A 21687-nucleotide genomic window follows, 5' to 3' on the forward strand; every position below is an offset into this window, starting at 1 on the left:
ATGTTTTCTATGCTCAGTCTGAAATGTTAAGGACAATCCCAAGAAGATTAGATTTATGTCAAAATTCGGAATGTAAAGCATTTTTTTATTTAAATGATGAGCCCGCTGACGTGTCTATTTCAGAGTTTAGTATAGCAACATTATTAGATTTTACAAACATTTTATATTTATAATAATTGAATTAGTTTGGAGGGAACATGAGCATTGGGTAAATGCAGATTTTTTTACCAAGTATCTTTTATAATCGTATTCAGACAACTTCCATATTGTCCGTGATAGGATTGAAGATAAATGGTGTCCAAATCAGACATAAATGGACAATAATAAAAGCGTTTTAATGCCTGAGGTGGGAAAATATGTTTTCATGAAGGTTTAATATTTACTTAATGTTGTGTTCAGAAAAAGCATTCATTCTATTAAAAAAAAGTTTTTTTAAATTTTTATTAAATATTACAGCATCCCAAGAATGATCTATATATTAAAAATGATTGCCTAAACATTAACAATGATTCATATTTGTTCATATTTAAGGGACATTTGCATTACACATGTCCCAAGGTCAAATACATCTCTCCAATGCAAATGACTGTATATGGAATACATATTGGCTTAGAGCAAGACCTATTCTGGGTGAAACAGTAAAAGTATTGTCAGGAATATTCAGTAGGATCTATGGAATGTATAATATATGGTGTTATTTCATGGGGCTCTGGTTAATACGGAGTGTTGCTGTCCTTTTACTCCACCCATTCCATTGGACTCCGAATCACGTCACATATGGCTTAATGCACTACAGAAAACCACAGTGCAGGGCATGCTCACTGAATTAAAGGGAAACTACAGTTAAAAAAATGGAAGTTTCTTAGATTTTTCCCAGACCTCAAAAGTTATACCCTGACGTGGTTTATGCATTGTTGTGACAAACAGAAAATCCAATGTTTTTATTAAAAATGTGTGATTTTTTGTTGTTGTTGTTGAATAAAACTGAAGTAGAGGCAAACAATAAAAATGGATTTTAAAAGGCCCTTCCAAAGTTTATTTTGTTGCTTTTTACACTTTAGAGTGGGTGCATCCTGCAGCACAGCATTTTGGGGGAAGTTGAGGTCAGGTCCAATATTCACTATTCACCCAAGAGGGAAAGAGGTTGGGCCATCCTAGAAGTGTTTTATTGATATATAATATAATACACACAATTTAGCAGAGACTTTTATCCAAAGCAACTTACAGTCATGCATGAATACATTTTTCCATATGGGTGGTCCCATGAATCGAACCCAATATAATGGAATTGCATTGCTCTACCAAGATGCATGACAGGGTTAAATGCTTTGTGAAGCCTCAATTTAATATGATTTATAAGGTCATATTGACATAGTGGGTTGTCATATTTGACATTGGTGGTTATGTCACACAGTTATGCCACATTTATGAACCCTTTATAAAGCATTACATACTGTTATAGATGATTTGTAACACATTTATGTAGTCTCTATGAAGGCTTAATGAAGCCGTCCAGTACCATCGTTGGGTCGCTGGTGTGAAAGATTCAGCAGAATGCTGGCATTACACATCTGGCTAGTAGACTACTGTAGCTCTGCTGGAGTCACTTTTATAACTTTGACACCTTCTGGAAACAAAAGATACTCTACAGGAATGACGGAGTCCATTCAAATCATCTTGGCTCCTGGACTCCACGCATTTCAAGGCTGCGTTAAAACAATGACTGGTAAATGATCAAATACCAGCTCAGTTAATCCCTACCATTGTGACAATGAGTTGTCATAATGCTGCATCAAATGTACATCATCTTAGAGGCATTGGCAAACACAATGTACCCCTAATTGAACCGAATACATCTGTTTATCTTACAGCTATTGTAAGAAGTAATCATGAGCCTATAAACTAGAGTTACACTGTTAGCACTGAGGCGGTGTGCAATAGAAGGAAGACCACTTTATGCAGCTCCCCCTGTACTATCAGCTCGAATGTAAATAACATGAGTAAGTCTACCTCTGATAACCTTCCCAGTAAAGCATTAAAAACAATCAAGCAACCCAGAAAACCTCTTGCAGCTCCCCCCCTACTTTGTGCAATTTCCGCCTGAAGACATACCCAAATCTAACAGCCTGTAGCTCAGGCACAGAGCCAAGGATATGCATATTCTTGGTACCATTTGAAAGAAAACACTCTGACGTTTGTGTAAATGTGAATTGAATGTAGGAGAATAACACACAATAGATCTGGTTTAGATAAAACAATGAAAAGAACCATACGTTTTTTATTTTTATTTTTGTATCATCATCTTTAAAATGAACAAGATAAAACAAACATTCAGATAGGAGGATGGGGACAATTTCAGTGAAAAATATAAGAGGGCAACAGTACTTGTGCAAAGTTGCAGAATGATAACTTCCAAAATGAGTGTGCTTACATGACATTTATCATGAAGTCACCCAGGTGTCCCACACAAGTAGCCCAAATGTACCCGAGTGGCCAAATTAGTGAAGGTAAACATTTTGAAACAAATAACTATATACCAAATACCAAAATGGTATTCTAACACCCCCCCCCCCCCCCAAAATTGAGAAAAATAAATGAAAAAAACATTTTAAAAAATGGAAAAAATAATAATTATTGATTAAAAAATATGAAGAAATATATATATTTATATACATTTACAAAATAACATGAGTAACTATTTACACACTTTCAATATTTTGAAGTCCCTCAGTCCTCTATCAAATCAAATCTATTTTTATAGCCCCAGCCTAAAACCCCAAACAGCAAGCAACGCAGGTGTAGTAGCAAGGTGGCTAGGAAAAACTCCCTAGAGAGGCAAAAACATAGGAAGAAACCTAGAGAGGAACCAGGCTATGAGGGGTGGCCAGTCCTCTTCTGGCTGTGCCGGGTGGAGATCACAGTGGTTGTAGAGGGTGCAACAGGACAGCACCTCAAGAGTAAAAATCAACAGTTTAGGGTTCCATAGCCGCAGGCAGAACAGTTGAAACTGCAACAGCGGCAAGGCCATGTGGACTGGGGACAGCAAGGAGTCATCATGACAGGTAGTCCTGACACGTGGTCCTAGGGCTCAGGTCCTCTGAGAGAGAGAAAGAGAGAATTAGAGAGAGCATACTTAAATTCACACAGGACACCGGGAAAGACTCCCATTCGGAGTCAGTGTCACAGTGAAAGAAAATATTCAGTTAGAATAGTTTCACATATGAGCCCTGTATCAACAGGTATAATAAACAGATATACAGTGCCTTGCGAAAGTATTTGGCCCCCTTGAACTTTGCGACCTTTTGCCACATTTCAGGCTTCAAACATAAAGATATAAAACTGTATTTTTTGTGAAGAATCAACAACAAGTGGGACACAATCATGAAGTGGAACGACATTTATTGGATATTTCAAACTTTTTTAACAAATCCAAAACTGAAAAATTGGGCGTGCAAAATTATTCAGCCCCTTTACTTTCAGTGCAGCAAACTCTCTCCAGAAGTTCAGTGAGGATCTCTGAATGATCCAATGTTGACCTAAATGACTAATGATGATAAATACAATCCACCTGTGTGTAATCAAGTCTCCGTATAAATGCACCTGCACTGTGATAGTCTCAGCGGTCCGTTAAAAGCGCAGAGAGCATCATGAAGAAAAGGAACACACCAGGCAGGTCCGACATACTGTTGTGAAGAAGTTTAAAGCCGGATTTGGATACAAAAAGATTTCCCAAGCTTTAAACATCCCAAGGAGCACTGTGCAAATAGATAATATTGAAATGGAAGGAGTATCAGACCACTGCAAATCTACCAAGACCTGGCCGTCCCTCTAATCTTTCAGCTCATACAAGGAGAAGACTGATCAGAGATGCAGCCAAGAGGCCCATGATCACTCTGGATGAACTGCAGAGATCTACAGCTGAGGTGGGAGACTCTGTCCATAGGACAACAATCAGTCGTATATTGCACAAATCTGGCCTTTATGGAAGAGTGGCAAGAAGAAAGCCATTTCTTAAAGATATCTATAAAAAGTGTAGTTTAAAGTTTGCCACAAGCCACCTGGGAGACACACCAAACATGTGGAAGAAGGTGCTCTGGTCAGATGAAACCAAAATTAAACTTTTTTGGCAACAATGCAAAACGTTATGTTTGGCGTAAAAGCAACACAGCTCATCACCCTGAACACACCATACCCACTGTCAAACATGGTGGTGGCAGCATCATGGTTTGGGCCTGCTTTTCTTCAGCAGGGACAGGAAAGATGGTTAAAATTGATGGGAAGATGGATGGAGCCAAATACAGGACCATTCTGGAAGAAAACCTGATGGAGTCTGCAAAAGACCTGAGACTGGGACGGAGATTTGTCTTCCAACAAGACAATGATCCAAAACATAAAGCAAAATCTACAATGGAATGGTTCAAAAATAAACATATCCAGGTGTTTGAATGGCCAAGTCAAAGTCCAGACCTGAATCCAATCGAGAATCTGTGGAAAGAACTGAAAACTGCTGTTCACAAATGCTCTCCATCCAACCTCACTGAGCTCGAGCTGTTTTGCAAGGAGGAATGGGAAAAAAATTCAGTCTCTCGATGTGCAAAACTGATAGAGACATACCCCAAGCAACTTACAGCTGTAATCGCAGCAAAAGGTGGCGCTACAAAGTATTAACTTAAGGGGGCTGAATAATTTTGCACGCCCAATTTTTCAGTTTTTGATTTGTTAAAAAAGTTTGAAATATCCAATAAATGTCGTTCCACTTCATGATTGTGTCCCACTTGTTGTTGATTCTTCACAAAAAAATACAGTTTTATATCTTTATGTTTGAAGCCTGAAATGTGGCAAAAGGTCACAAAGTTCAAGGGGGCCGAATACTTTCGCAAGGCACTGTATATAGAGAGTTGAAGGTTGAATATATTTTTATATTATTATTACCTGCTAGATCTACTGTCTCTTATATATTATGACATTTCAGCTAGATCTACTGTCTCTATTATATTATGACAGACCAGCTAGATCTACTGTCTTTATTATATTACAACAGACCAGCTGTATCTACTGTCTCCATTTCACTTTGTCCATTGATGTGGTCCTGCCCTCTCCTCAACAGCCTCAAATAGGCTATTTCATGTGGGTTGGGGTGGGACGGCAGACACACGCATCTCACATTTCATGACATTAAATATTTATTTATTGCTTCTAAAATAAAATAAAAATCACAAATAATATTTTATATTATTATTTTCAAACAAGGGCATTAGCATGATAAGAACTTACCAGTCCAAAACGATGTCCTCTCCCGTTCAAAAAATATTCCTCCACAATCGCTAAATGAAGCGTCCTACAACAATCTCTGTCTCACCTTCCCAATCAATTTATTCTAAAGTTGTGTGTACACCTGTATATCTAGACTTGACTTCGTCGCCATAATGATTGATATATAAACATCTGAATCTGCGCCTTCACAAAACAATGCAATGCGCAATATGTGTTTCTCCTTCCGGTATGAAAATTCAATAGCGCATGACTCTCTTTATCCTGGAGCTTACTACATGGGTTGGTCTTGCAACACATAAACATGGCGTATTGCCGTTTAGCTCAGCTCATTGGCTATCTAACCAGCTAGATTTCAAGACGATCAGTGGTCATTGGGTTAAAAGACAGTCAATCAACGAAACAGCGGGCAAATCATTGGTGCACAATGATGTCTTCAAATCGGTTTCTTTCAGTCAATACGTCCCGCGAAATGGCCCATCAGGTTTGATTGTGTTACAAACAAACCAGTTGATTCCAGTGAAACCAAACAATGACTGAAAAAGTCCCGTTCTGTGTGGGTGATTTACCTGGAATGTGTCGTCGAAAATGGAATGAGACGGAATTCACTACACAAGCGGTTCACAAAATGTTTCGTGTTAGGTTATAAAAACTGATTTTATCAACCAAAAGACCATTCATTGTGTAACAATGAGCATTGGAATTGCAAACAGACGAAGATCGTCAAAGGTAAATTATTTATTTTATTGCAGTTTGTGATTTTGTTGAACCTGTGCTGATTGAAATAGTTCTTTTTTATGGGGCTCTATGCTCAGATAATCGCATCGTATTCTTTCGCAGTAAATAATTTTTTGAATCTGACAACGCAGTTGGATTAGCAAGATTCTAGGCTTTCGATACATGTGAGACACTTGTATTTTCATGAATGTTTAATATGACTATTTATGTAGCGATCACAGTATGTTGTTGAATTTCAGCCCGCTAGCGGGTTCGGTGCGCAGAGAGGTTAACACATGTCGCCTAAGAAACAAGGTCCACGAAGTCAATAACTTGCTTGCAACAGATGACATTCATATTCTGACTATCTCTGAAACTCACTTCGATAATACCTTTGATGATACAGTGGAAGCAATACATGTTCATAACGTCTACCGAAAAGTCAGAAATGCCAACGGAGGCGGTGTTGCGGTCTATATTCAGAACCACATTCCTGTAAAGCTTAGAGACGATCTAATGTTAAATACTGTTGAAGTAATATGGCTACAGGTTCATCAGCCTCACCTAAAGCCCATTCTTGTGGGACGCTGCTATAGACCACCAAGTGCTAACAGTCAGTATCTGGACAATATGTGTGAAATGCTTGATAATGTATGTGATATCAACAGGGAAGTATGTTTTCTGGGTGATTTAAATATTGACTGGCTGTCAACAAGCTGCCCACTCAGGAAAAAATGTCACACTGTGACCAGTGCCTGCAACCTGGATCCGCTGTCAGTCAACCTACCAGGATAGTTACAAACAGCACAGTAATTAAATCATCAACATGTATTGATCACGTCTTTACTAACGCTGCAGATATTTGCTCTGAAGCAGTATCCAAATCCATAGGATGTAGTGATCACAATATAATAGCCATATATAGGAAAACCAAAGTTCCAAAGGTTGGGCCTAATATAGTGTATAAGAGGTCATACGAGAAGTTTTGTAGTAATTCATATGATGATGATGCAAAGAATATTTGCTGGTCTGTGGTATGTAATGAAGAGCAACCAGACGCTGCACTTGACACATTTATGAAACTACTTATTCCAGTTACTAATAAGCACTCAACCATTAAGAAAATGACTGTAAAAACTGTTAAATCCACTTGGATTGATGAGGAACTGAAAAATTGTATGGTTGAGAGGGATGAGGCAAAAGGTATGGCAATTAAGTCTGGCAGCCCAACTGATTGGCAAACATTCTCAAAATTAAGAAATCATGTGACTAAAGTAAATAAAAATAAAAATAAACTACACTATGAAACAAAGGTAAATTATATAAAGAATGATAGTAAAAAGCTTTGGGGCACCTTAAAACTTCTTTGGGGAACCCCCCCTTCTTCTCAATTTCCGCCTAAAGACATACCCTAATATAACTAACTGCCTGTAGTTCAGGCCCAGAAGCAAGGGTATGCATATTCTTGGTATCATTTGAAAGGAAACACACTGAATATTGTGGAAATGTACATTTAATGTACATTTAATAATATAACACAATAGATCTGGTAGAAGAAAATACAAGGAAATAAACATATGTTTTCTGTTTTTTATTGTTGCTGCATCATCTTTCAAATGACCAAGAACATCCAAACATACAGATAGGATACTGGGGATGATTTGAATGAAGAACATAAGATGGCAACAATATCTGAGCAAAGTTTTAGACAGATAACTTTAAAAATGAGCGAGCTACATGACATTGAGCATGAAGTCACCCAGGTGTCCCACACAAATGAACCCAAATGTACCCAAGTGGCTGAATTGGTACAGTGATACATTTTGAAGGAAAGAACTATAGACAAAAAATATATAAAAAATATTAAAATAATAATAATAATAATAATTAAACATAAACAAATAACAAGGGTAACTATTTACACATTTTCAATTTACAATATTGTGAAGACCCTCAGTCCTCTACACACTATTGTGCTGCTGGTGCCATGGCTCATAGCAATCTCTTTCTGCTGTAAAGCAGAGGCTACTGAACAGGTGGTGCAGCTGATGGGGCATTTCCTGTGACAAAGGGCACAACGACATCTCCCTAATGTGCCCTTTCTGCCCTGAGGCACATTCATGCCTGCAGAGATGAATCTGGGTAGGTGACCACCACTGGTTGGAGCAGAAGGGACAGAGGTAGAGGGGACAGAAGGTGCTGCAGTGGACTTGCTGTAGCTAGCAAGCTCCTGAATGAGCAGCTCCCTGAAGGCTAACTGTGAGATGGGGGGCTGTCCACAGCTCTTGGCCATTTCCTTCTGGAGGATGAAGGCATTCACCACAGCAATGTCTATGAAATTATAGAAAAATGTCTTGTACCATTTCACGGTCTTGTGGAGAACATTGTAGTATCCTATCAGTGTATCTGACAGGTCCACACCTCCCATGCCCTTGTTGTAGTCCTTCACAGCAGCTGGAATGGGGAATTTTTTGTGGTCCATGCCCCGCTACCGTCCTTCACACACCTGACGACATGATTGCCACTGAAGGACTTGTGGATAGTTGTGCACATGACCACCTCTCTGGTATCCATCCACTTTACGAAGAGCAGACCATCTTCACGAATCCATCGCATGGTACCCCGCTCAGCCCACTTAGGCATGTCGTTCACCTTTGTCTTTGGAAAGCCCACTCTGTTTGTCCGAATGGTGCCATAAGCCCACACATCCCACTTCCTCAGGTCTGCAAACAGGGTAGGGCTAGTGTAGAAGTTGTCCACAAACAGTTTGTAGCCCTTCCCCAGCAGTTGAAAATCCAATAACTCCATAACGGAATCATAACTCAGTCCATTACCAGTAGCAAAACTGAAAGAAGCAACTCGGTCTCCCTTTCTCTATCAATTTCCTCTATAATTTGTGTTAAATCTGTGTACCTAGACTTTGTTTTAGCTTTTCCTGATTTATTTGCCATAATTTAACCTTTTGAGGGCATGGCAGATTACGCCCCCTTTGGAGAAATTGGGTACCCCTAGTAAACTGAAAAAAAAAAATATTAAAAATTGCTAATATATGCATATAATAATTATTATTGGATAGAAAACACTCTAAAGCTTCTAAAACCGTTGGAATTATGTCTGTAAGTATAGCAGAACTCACAGGGCATGCATTCTTCCAAACTAGTTTTTGTGGCCATGAAAGTTGGAGCAACTTTGACGTCATGCCCCCACCCTTCCCGACCACTTATGGATCTGGGGACACTTTCCATCTCTTCCACTAGATGTCCTCTTTCTTTGGAGCGTTCAATCGTTCAAATCGCGCGAGAATTGGCCCTATAGGAGTGGTTGGAGTAAGTGTCGCGATAAAAAAACCTGTGCGTTAGGGCGCGAATTGGTCACAGCCATTCCTTTGTTCCAGCACTCAGGAGAAGGGCAGACGATGGCCGATTGAATTGAAGTTTGTTTTGCGTGTCTAAAACATCATAAAGCTTGCTTCTGCACTTAGTTTGACCTGTTTAGTCGACATATAATGTGTAATTTTGAAGTTTTGATGCGCAACTTATCCGGACCGGAGGACGTTTTGGGTGCATTTCAGCTGATGTTATTAGCAGTAGCTAATACAAAGACGCAAGACTTGAAACCAAACGATGTATTGGGTAAGTATGAACCCTTCCAGAACATTCTGAACGAAGACCATCGAAGGTAAGGGAATATTTATGCTTAAATCTGTGTTTCTGTTGACTCCAACATTACGTGGAAATGTAGCTTGGAACTGAGCGCTGCCTCAGCATATGAAATAGTGTGCGATTTCTGTAACGTTAAAAATAAATCTAACACAGCGGTTGCATAAAGAAGCAGTGTATCTTTCTAACTATATGTAGAACATGTATATTTAGCCAAAGTTTATGATGTCTATTTACGTTATCTTGCCGAGCTACCTAGGTTTCCTGCGGGCATTTTTGAGTAATTTCTGAACATGAGTACACTGTAAATGGACATTTATGGATATATATGGCATATTATTGAAAAAAAAAAATGTACTGTGTAACATGTCCTATCACTGTCATCTGATGAAGATTGTCAAAAGGTTAGTGAGCGATTTATTTTTTAATCCTGCTTTTATAATTTTATATTTTCTGGGACAAAATGGCTGCCGCTTGTCTTTGTTTCGGTGGTGGTCTAATATAAATGTGTGGTGTGTTTTCGCCGTAAAACATTTTAAAAATCTGACATGCTGGGTAGATGAACAAGGTGTTTATCTTTCATTTGAGCTATTGGACTTGTTAATGTGTGGAGGTTAAATATTTTTAAGAATATTTTTGCGTTCCATGCGCCACCGTTTGAGCTGAACGGGGGGGAGGGTGTTCCTCCAGAGGAACTCCTGGCATCAACAGGTTTTAAATATATAAACCTGCTGAAAATACTATTGACTATGTACTGCTATGCGTTACACTCGTGGCTCCGTCAAGTAGGATTTGCAATGGCGAATGAACCTCTTTTACGCCAGAGTTTACGACAAAGGCTGGTCTTTGAACGTATAACCATTACATATTGCCGTTTACCTCAGCTCATTGGCTATCTTCCAAGCTAGATGTCAAGATGATCAGTGGTCATTGGACCAAATACAGTCAATCAACGATAGACCGGTCCTACCATTGGTGCGCAATGAGGTCATTGATTGGTGTCTTCAAATCGATTTGTTTCAGTCAATACATCCCGGGAAAAGAACCATAAAGTATGGTTGTGTTAGTAACAACCAGAGGATTGCATTGAAACCAACCATGACTGGATAAACTTTTGTTTAGTGTGTGTAATTACCACGAACTCTTCGTCCAAAGTTGAATGAGACGGAAATCACGACGCAAGCGGTTTACAAATACTTGTGTGTGCGTGGCACCGTCCTCAGAAAATAGCATGTTTGCTTTCACAGTAATGCCCTTTTGAAACCTGACACAGCGGCTGGATTAATAAGACGTTCATCTTTTAAATGATGTAAGATAGATGTATTTACAAGAATGTTTAATATAACGAATGGTGTATTTAGAATGTTAGCGCTCTGCAGTTTCACCGGATGTTGGCCTGGTGGGACGTAGCGTCTCACCTACCCTAGAGAGGTTAAATTAAATTTTTGGGAAAAAGGTCAACTCGGCTCCTTCATTCATTGAATCAGATGGCTAATTCATCACAAAGCCCACTGACATTGCAACTACTTTAATGACTTTTTCATTGGCAAGATAAGCAAACTTAGGGATGACATGCCAGCAACAAACGCTGACACTACACATCCAAGTATATTGGACCAAATTATGAAAGACAAGAATTGTACTTTTGAAAGCCATAAAGTCAGTGTGGAAGAAAAATATTGTTGTCTATCAACAATGACAAGTCATGGGGTCTGACAATCTGGATAGAACATTAATAGCAGACGATATTGCCACTCCTATTTGCCTCATCTTCAATTTAAGCCTGCTAGAGAGTGTGTGCCCTCAGGCCTGGAGGGAAGCTAAAGTCATTCCGCTACCCAAGAATAGTAAAGCCCCCTTTACTGGCTCAAATGGCCGACCAATCAGCTTGTTACCAACCCTTAGTAAACTTCTGGAAAAATGGTATTTGACCAGATACAATGCTATTTTACAGTAAACAAATTGACAACAGACTTTCAGCATGCTTATAAGGAAGGACACTCAGCAAGCACAGCACTTACACAAATTACTGATTGGCTGAGAGAAATTGATGATGCAATGATTGTGGGGGCTGTCTTGTTCGACTTCAGTGCAGCTTTTGACATGATCGATCATAGTCTGTTGCTGTAAAAACGTATGTGTTATGACATTACACCCCCTGCTATTATGTGGATAAAGAGTTACTTGTCTAACAGAACACAGAGGGTGATCTTTAATGGAAGCCTCTCAAATATAATCCAGTTAGAATCAGGAATTCCCAGGGTAGCCGTTTACGCCCTTTGTTTTTTTTTCAATTTTTACTAACGACATGACACGGACGATAAACTGGCTTAAATTTGCTGGACCCCAGGAAGAGTAGGTGCTGCTTTGGCAGCAGCTAATGGGATTCAATAATAAATATACATATAAATATAAATAAGCTGCAAGTCATTTTAAGCGGGACCATTTGGGTCAGTTATGCCGTTATTTTTGGTTACCCTTGATTTTATTCAGGTACTAGACTGTGTCAAATATGTCTTGAATAAACTATGCTTTCCAAGCGACCAAAAAATATCAGAGTGAAATATTTAGTTTTTCATATTTACATAAATTGTCAGGCAATTCCGACAGTTCCTCTATAAGACTCCCCAAAGCTGTCGGTTTTTGAATTGCATTTTCCCAGCTGTGTGTGTGTGTGTGTGTGTGTGTGTGTGTGTGTGTGTGTGTGTGTGTGTGTGTGTGTGTGTGTGTGTGTGTGTGTGTGTGTGTGTGCGCGTGTGTGTGTGTGTGCATGCATGCGTGTTTCGCAGCGGCTGGCAGCTCTTGTAATTTGTCACTTTTCCCTCTTAGACAACAATTATTGGCTCTTCCAGACACTGAGGGATTGTGGGCTTGTTTGGGGCCTCTTTGACTCTCCGGTAAGCGCACATTCATCCCTGTCACTCAGAGAGAAAGAGAGAGAGAGAGGGTAGAGAGATGGAGGGGGTAGAGAGGGAGAGAGAGATGGGGTAGAGAGGGAGAGATCGAAAGAGTGGTAGAAAGAAAAGGGAAAGAGAAAGGAGAGAAAGAGGGAGACTACCACATAATGTGATCATTATCTGTCAATGTGCCGCTGTAGAAAATATCACAGAGAGGCGCAGCAAGTCAACAACGAGTATTTAAAACGCATTTCTTATTTATTAAATATATCACACAAAGACGATCCTGGAAGGGGCCTTTTATACTGCCTGTCCTTTCATTGGCCTCCCCCGTTCCTCTGTCTCTCTCTTTCTCTCTTTCTCTCACACACACAAATGTCCCAACGCACACACACATTCGGAAACTATTCAGACCCCTTGACTCATTCCACATTTTGTTACATTTCAGCCTTTTCCTAAAATGGATTAAATATATTTTTTTCCTCATCAATCTACACACAATACGCCATAATGACAAAATTAAAACAGGTTTTTAGAAATGTTTGCAATGCATTAAAATTTTAAAACTGAAACTGTTCGATCGGGTTCAAGTCCGGGCTCTGGCTGGGCCACTCACGAAGATTCAGAGACTTGTCCCGAAGCCACTCCTGCATTGTCTTGGCTGTGTGCTTAGGGTCATTGTCCTGTTGGAAGGTGAACCTTCACCCCAGTCTGATGTCCTGAGCATTCTGGAGCAGGTTTTCATCTAGGATCTCTCTGTACTTTAGTCCGTTCATCTGTCCATAGATCCTGACTAGTCTCCCATTCCTCCCCACAGCATGATGCTGCCACCACTATGCTTCACTGTAGGGATGGTGCCAAGGTTTCCTCCAGACGTGACACTTGACATTCAGGCCAAAGAGTTCAATCTTGGTTTCATTAGACCAGAGAATCTTGTTTCTCATGGTCTGGGAGTCCTTTAGGTGTCACATTCTGACCTTAGTTTTTTTTTATGTCTTTGTGTTAGGTTGGTCAGGGCGTGAGTTGGGGTGGGTTGTCTATGTTCCTTTTCTAGATTATATTTTCTACGTGCTTGGCCTAGTATTGTTCTCAATCAGAGGCAGGTGTCGTTCGTTGTCTCTGATTGAGAATCATACTTAGGTAGCCTTTTCCCACCTGTGTTTTGTGGGTGATTATTTTCTGTTTAGGTTGTTTCCCTGACAGAACTGTGCGCTTTCGTTTTCTCTGTTTGTCATTTTGCATGAGTGTTTTTTTGTGAACATTAAATATGAACAATTTCCACGCTGTGCTTTGGTCTCATTCCAACGACGATCGATACATTAGGTGCCTTTTGGCAAACTCCAAGCGGGCTGTTGTGCATTTTATTGAGGAGTTGCTTCTGTCTGGCCACTCTACCATAAAGGCCTGATTGGTGGAGTGCTGCAGAGATGGTTGTCCTTCTGGAAGGTTCTCTCATCTCCACAGAGGAACTCTGGAGCTCTGTCAGAGTGACCATTGGGTTCATGGTCATCTCCCTGACCAATGCCCTTTTCCCCTGATTGATCAGTTTGGCCGGATGGCCAGCTCTAGGAAGAGTCTTGGTGGTTCTAAACGTCTTCCATTTAAGAATGATGGAGACCACTGTGTTCTTGGGAACAGTCAGTGCTTCTTGGGATCTTCAATTACCTTATAAAGACTGTTGTGTGCCTCTCCAAATCATGTCCAATCAGTTGAATTTACCACAGGTGGACTACAATCAAATTGTAGAAACGTCTCACGGATGATCAATGGAAACAGGATGCACCTAAGCTCAATTTCGAATCTCATAGCAAAGTGTCTGAATTCTTGTGTAAATAGGATATTTCTTGAAGAGGGACTTCAGAGGGGTACTACTTCTCTGTAACTTCAGTACACACATACTGTAGTAAAAGTATTCACTTGTGATTGACAGCTAGGATAGAACTGATCATTAAGGAGATGATTGTGGACTACAGCACGCCCCCATTCTCATCGACGGGGCTGTAGTGGAGCAGGTTGAGGGCTTCAAATTCCTTGGTGTCCACATCACCAACAAACTATCATGGTCCAAACACACCAAGACAGACGTGAAGAGGGCACAACAAAGCCTATTCCCCCTCAGAAGACTGAAAATGTTTGGCATGGGTCCCCAGATCCTCAAAAAGTTCTACAGCTGCACCATCGAGAGCATCCTGACTGGTTGCATCACTGCCTGATATGGGAACTGCTCGGAATCTGACCGCAAGGCACTACAGAGGGTAGTGCGTACGGCCCAGTGCATCACTGGGGCCAAGCTTCCTCCCATCCAGGACCTCTATACCAGGGGGTGTCAGAGGAAGGCCTAAAAATTGTCAAAGACTCCAGCCACCCCAGTCATAGACTGTTCTCTCTACTACCGCCAAATCTAGGTCCAAGAGGCTTCTTAACATCTTCTACCCCCAAGCCATAAGCCTCCTGAACAGACTCCTGAACGGCTACCCAGACTATTTGCATTGTTGACGTCCCCCACCCCTTCTTTTACGCTGCGGCTACTCTCTTATTATCTATGCGTAGTCACTTTACCTCTACCTACATGTACATATTACCTCTATTACTTCGACAAACCTGTACCCCCGCACATTGATTCTGTACCGGTACCCCCTGTATATAGCCTCCACATTGACTCTGTACCGGTACCCCCTGTATATAGCCTCCACATTGACTCTGTACCGGTACCCCCTGTATAAAGCCTCCACATTGATTCTGTACCGGTACCCCCTGTATATAGCCTCCACATTGACTCTGTACCGGTACCCCCTGTATAAAGCCTCCACATTGATTCTGTACCGGTACCCCCTGTATATAGCCACCACATTGACTCTGTACCGGTACCCCCTGTATAAAGCCTCCACATTGATTCTGTACCGGTACCCCCTGTATAAAGCCTCGCTACTGTTGTTTTACTGCTGCTCTTTAATTATTTGTTATTTGTTTATTTTTCTATTTAAATGTTTTATTTTTTACAAATTTTCGTTTTTTTACTTAGCACTTATTTTTCTTAAGGGCTTGTAAATAATCGTTTCACTTTAAGGTCTACCACTGTTGTATTTGGTGCATGTGACAAAGAAAAAATGTGATTTGATTTGAGATGAAAAATACTAATACAAATAATTAGGTGAGAATTTCATTACTCTCTGGCTCAGGTCCACTTCATCAAATTTACTTATAAAGCCCTTTAACATCAGCAGATGTCACAAAGTGCTTATACAGAAACCCAACCTAAAACCCCAAACAGCAAGCAATACAGATGTAGAAGGCTAGGGAAAACTCTCTAGAAAGATGGGAACCTAGGAAAAAGAGGAACCAGGCTCTGAGGTGTGGCCAGTCCTCTTCTGGCTGTGCCAGGTGGAGATTGTAAGAGTACCAGATAGTTCTTCAAGATGCTCACTTGAGTGTATCATATAGTTATAATCACTGTCTAAAATAATTGGAGGGAGAATGCAGAGTTGAGATGATAAGAGCCTTGAGAAATTGAATATGAACTCGTCGTGTCCTAATGTGATCGTGTAAACATCTCGTGATCAACAGCAGTGTTTCTGTTGTCAGATGAATGACACAAGGCCGCCAGAAAACTCACACACACACAGTGATACCCTCAGGGTAGGAAAACACATTGACATTTGAGTCATTTAGCAGACGCTCTTATCCAGAGCCGCTTATAGTTAGTGCATTCATCTTAAGATTGCTAGGTGGGACAACCCCATCACAGTCACTGTAAGTACATTTTCCCTCAATAAAGTAGCTATCAGAGAAGTCAGAGCTAGTAAGGGGGGGGGGGGGGTCGGGGTGAGCAGGGGGTACGAAGGGGGGTTGCTGTGGGTTTATTTAAGATACTCTTTGAAGAGGTAGGGTTTCTGATGTTTTCAGAGAGTGGGCAGGGACTGATGTCCTAGCTTCAGGGGGAACTGGTTCCACCATTGGGGTGCCAGGGCAGAGATGGGATTGGACTGGGCTGACCGGGAGCTGCACTCCCGTAGAGGTAGGAGGGCCAAGAGACCAGAGGTGGCAAAACTGAGTGCTCGGGTTTGTAACGCCCAGCACAGGAGACGAGAAGCAGGTACAAGGAGTAATCCATTTAATACAGACAGACATGCAACAGAACAGGAACTGCGTCTGGACATAAAGACGACACGACAAACAATACTACTACAGGGAACAACACAGAGGAGCAGACATATACACAGGGGTGATCAACACAGTGAGGGAGTCCAGGTAAGTCCAATGAGCGCAGCTGCGCGTAATGATATTAACAGGTGAGTATAATGACAGGTAGCCTGGCGCCCCCTCGAGCGCCAGGGAGGGGGAGCGGGAGCAGGAGTGCCAGGGTTGGGGTGTAGGGTTTGAGCATAGCCTGAAGATAGGGATACACACACATACACACAGTATGATCTCCTTTTCTCAAGTGGCTGTCAACATCTCCACTTTAATGTGAACTCCCACGAAGGAAATTATTATTTCATCAATTCATTGTCATTGTTTAATCATAAACTGATCAAATATCATTAGTTTGGTTGGAACTGTTCAACTCTCAACACTAAACTCACTCAAGCAAAAACACAGTCAAGCAAACACTCACCTTCTCTCTCTCTCTCTCACACACACACACACACACACACACACACACACACACACACACACACACACACACACACACACACACACACACACACACACACACACATGCCAATAACAATTTGTGCTGTGCCCCATTGGCCAGTTTGGGTAGTGCAAAACAGCAACAAAACAAAAAACAACAACAACAATCACTATCGTAACTGATAACCGCAGCAGCTGCTGGCAGCGAGAGGAGAGAAGAGGGCATTGGGAGGGTATGTTTGTGTGTGTTGTGGTGGGGAATGTTGTTATTTTGCCAGGACTAATTAGCCGTCTTTGTTTGTTGGTCTGGTCTTGACGCTTTCTTCTGGCCAACATAATAAACTGGGATTAGAGGAGAGGAGAGGCCATTATTAAAAGCCTTCTCTCACTTCTGGGCCATTGTAACATAGGCAGTGTAAGTGAGGTGGGGGGGAGGAGGAGAGAAGAGGGAAAGGGAGAGAGAGCAGCGAATAGAATTAATCATATCTGGACCAGATGAGGCAGCATTGTGTCACTCAAACTTTCCCCCAATCTCCACTCTGATTGGTCAGACGGATATCTCCACAGCAGGTACGGACGGCTAGAATTCACATCATGGCACAAAGCAACAGAGCTTACTCAGAGTGCTGACACACACACACACACACACACACACACACACACACACGAAGCCCCGGCATTCTCTGACAGTGAAATCCATATTATTTATGTTAAATACTCTGTCAGTCTGGGACTGATATACAGTATCAATATTGGTGTGTTTGTATGTATGGGTACAATATATATCGTTTTAAAGGATGGACACACCCACACACACACACACACACACACACACACACACACACACACACACACACACACACACACGAAGCCCCGGCATTCTCTGACAGTGAAATCCATATTATTTATGTTAAATACTCTGTCAGTCTGGGACTGATATACAGTATCAATATTGGTGTGTTTGTATGTATGGATACAATATATATCGTTTTAAAGGATGGACACACCCCCCCACACACACACACACACACACACACACACACACACACACACACACACACACACACACACACACACACACAGGTTGTAAAAAAGTGGCTGGTAGTGGGTGAATTATTAATGAAGTGTGTGCCACCTCTGGCCTACACAACACTGTCCACCCATGACCACGTCCAGGTCTGAGCTTAACAACTACAGTGTAAAGACATGAATACAAGACAGGAGATCACTGATACACTGAGGCACTGCCAGCCAGCCTGGGTCTGGGGGGAGTTAGAGGACTTTATTAAATTATTTCCTGCTCTGACTTTAGCGTTTTGAGTTAAACTGAAGGAAGCACAGGAGCTGTCTCCTCTTTCAGACTCCTGCCTGCTGAAATGACCTGTGTGAGTATGTGCTGAAATATAATCACAGAAATGGAGGGTGACATTTTGACAACCACTGTCACCATATCACTTTGAATATTCCCTGTAGCCATTTTCAAAACAAGGTTGGGTTGCAACAGGTACACATTGCCCTTCATGGACAATGAAAGAAGTATTGAGTTGAGTTAATTATTGCCGTGCAATGACATGTTTTGAAATACATGGTTGTGCTGTACTGCACGTACTCCTGTAGCAGCTAGATGGTCTTTACCATTCGGCCATCAGATTTGCCACAATTGCTCCTTATCGGCACATCACTGCACTCTATACTCCCCTGTAAACTGGTCATCTCTGTATACCCATCGCAAGACCCACTGGTTGATGCTTATTTATAAATCCCTCTTAGGCCTCACTCCCCCCTATCTGAGATATCTACTGCAGCCCTCATCCTCCACATACAACACCCATTCTGCCAGTCACATTCTGTTAAAGGTCTCTAAAGCACACACGTTCCTGGGCTGCTCCTCTTTTCAGTTTGCTGCAGCTAGTGACTGGAACGAGCGGCAACAAACACTCAAACTGGACCGTTTTATCTCCATCTCTTCATTCAAAGACTCAACCATGGACACTCTTACTGACAGTTGTGGCTGCTTTGCGTGATGTATTGTTGTCGCTACCTTTTTGCCCCTTGTTCTGTTGGGGCAAAAATGTGTGCCCAATAATGTTTGTACCATGTTTTGTGCTGCTACCATGTTGTGCTGCTGCCATGTTGTATTGCTACCATGTTGATGTCATGTTGAGTTGCTACTATGCTGTTTTGTCATGTGTTGCTGCCATGCTATGTTGTTGTCTAGGTCTCTTTTTATGTAGTGTTGTCGCTCTTGTCGTGATGTGTGTTTTGTTCTATATATGGACACACCCATACTACATATATATAGTCCCAGACCCTGTAGTCCCAGACCCTGTCCCCGCAGGAGGCCTGCGTGGGTAACTAGCAATTTTTATTTAATCTTTAATTAAATAAAGGTTAAATAAAAATTCAAAATAAAATACTTGGAGTTGTACAGTCATTTTTGAGCTGTCAAATTTATATAAGGAGAGTAGTTGTGTCAAATAAATAGATACTATAGCTAGATCATGTGATACAGCATTTCACTTTGAATGTCTACTTAGACTGGACTGCTCTGGACTCAGACCGGAGATATCTATCAACGATGCCAGTGCTTTTAGAGACTGTCAAATTAATATGAATTAATAAATATAACTTGTTATGCTCAGTAGAGGCAGCTGTGATAGGTACAGGATTCTTGTCTTTGTACCATCTCTCACAGCCCACTTTTGAATTAAAAAAATAAAAACACTTGATTAATTTCCTCTTTGATACTTCACAGTGAATCATGAAATAGACTCAAAAGTGGAGACAAGGCTCCTCTCTCACGTTCTCTCTCACTCCCTCTCCTATTTGCCTGCTGTGTGCTTTACACACATTCGTCAACTCTTTCTCCCTACATTTCTTTGAAGGTCTCTTTTTTTGTGCTGTATTTTCCTCTCTCTCTCTCTCTCTCTCCGTCTCACCCTTTCTTTCTGACTGTCCTTAGCTCTTACTCTTTCTTCGTATCACTCTCTCACTCCTCTAACCTCTTTTCCCTTTTTCTCTTTCTTCCTCTCCTTTTGACCCCCCCCCCCCCCGTCTCTCCGCTCTGTTCCATCAGACACGGTTAGATGGTGACAGCCATTCAATTGGATAATTAACACCAATTTAATGCTCGTTACCCTCAATGCATTTGTCTCGTTTGATTTGTAATCATGAGGCGTTTTCAAAGGATAACATGTTTATATCTGTGTAGCGCTCTCTTTGTGGTGGCTTTATCAGTGCCATTGATTTAAACCTACAGAGAAAGCAGGAGTTATATGACAGTCTATTATCATAAATGAATGTACTCTACTTGCCTGTGCATCAGATTATGTCTGTTCATTTCCCCGAAATAGAATACAATCTATTGTATTTGCACATCTTCCTTTTGGAGGTTTGCGTTGTCATTTAGACAAAATAATTTCTCTCTTTCCTTTTTTTTCTAAGCTGTTTCTTTAAATATGTTCTTGGCTGTTTGTTGTACTTAGGTCATTTAATTAGCCGGTAAAGTGACTATAAAGACATATTACGGTCAAATTCCAGCCTCTGGGATAAATAAACATGTTCTACTTGTACAACTTCAGATGTGTCATTTGTCTCCAGGGGAATACAAAGCATTTGGTGAAATGCTGCCCCGATCTCTTCTAACACTGTTTTAATAGTGTTTGTTTTGTTTTCCATCCACAGTGCAATTTCACCACCTGAAATGTAATTTCAACACCTGCATGTACAGGTAACTGTCAAAATAACGGAAACAACCAGAAAAGGTGTTTAATAGGGTGTTGAGACACCAAGAGCTGCCAGAACAGCTTCAATGCACCTTGGCATAGATTCTACACATGTCTGGAACTCTATTGGAGGGATGCGACACCCTTCTACCACGAGAAATTCTATTATTGTTGTTAATGGTGGTGGAAAACAGTTACATAATTAAATTATATCTGGTCTAAGGTCTAACGTTTATATCCAATGATAAACCATTGAATTAATTAGCCTACTGTCTAATATCAGGACAAAGTTGGTGTGAATGTTTTACATTTAAATACGGAGATTTAGTTCAAGTTAGACACACAGTTGACTTTTTATCCAGAATACCTTCAGAATTCTCATGTGCTGTCTCCAGTTACATTCATATTTTAATTAAATGGTCACAGCTTCTTCGCCCTTTACTTGACCCCTGTTGAGAAAAAACAATCCCATCCACCCATTCTCTATCACTCCTCAGCAACCCATCCCTCCATCCACCCATTCTCTATCACTCCTCAGCAACCCATCCCTCCATCCACCCATTCTCTATCACTCCTCAGCAACCCATCCCTCCATCCACCCATTCTCTATCACTCCTCAGCAACCCATCCCTCCATCCACCGCTCTGTCCACAGTCTTCCAGCTCTGAGCTCATGTACATAGACACAGTCAGTCAGTCAGTCAAAGACGTATCTAAATTGAAAGCAGAACATCTCATTTGAGACAACGACTGTGTTTCAAATGACTCAAACTATTCCATATAGTGC

The 21687-nt window shown here is 41.1% G+C and overlaps 1 protein-coding gene across 6 annotated transcripts in view; it reads left to right on the top strand.

Moving 5' to 3' along the window:
• The window catches only part of LOC110528055 (ephrin type-A receptor 8), a 124092-nt gene that overhangs the window by 77703 nt on the left and 24702 nt on the right, over window positions 1–21687 (top strand). The window contains exons 1-2 of one of the 6 annotated variants that reach the window (XM_090242322.1): window positions 9485–9620; window positions 12477–12544. The exons of 4 other annotated variants lie outside the window; for them this stretch is intronic. Coding sequence is in view for 1 of the 2 variants with exons in the window: in XM_090242321.1 (XP_090098447.1) it covers window positions 9494–9620 (127 nt within the window). In the remaining variant the exon portion in view is untranslated. Of the gene's footprint in view, window positions 1–9375; window positions 9621–12476; window positions 12545–21687 lie in introns of those variants that run through there. One more of the 6 variants, XM_090242321.1, reaches the window with a different exon arrangement.

The sequence above is a fragment of the Oncorhynchus mykiss genome, chromosome 7 (genome assembly GCF_057628025.1).
Source record: "Oncorhynchus mykiss isolate SJ-2025 chromosome 7, ASM5762802v1, whole genome shotgun sequence".
Taxonomy (NCBI): Eukaryota; Metazoa; Chordata; class Actinopteri; order Salmoniformes; family Salmonidae; genus Oncorhynchus; species Oncorhynchus mykiss.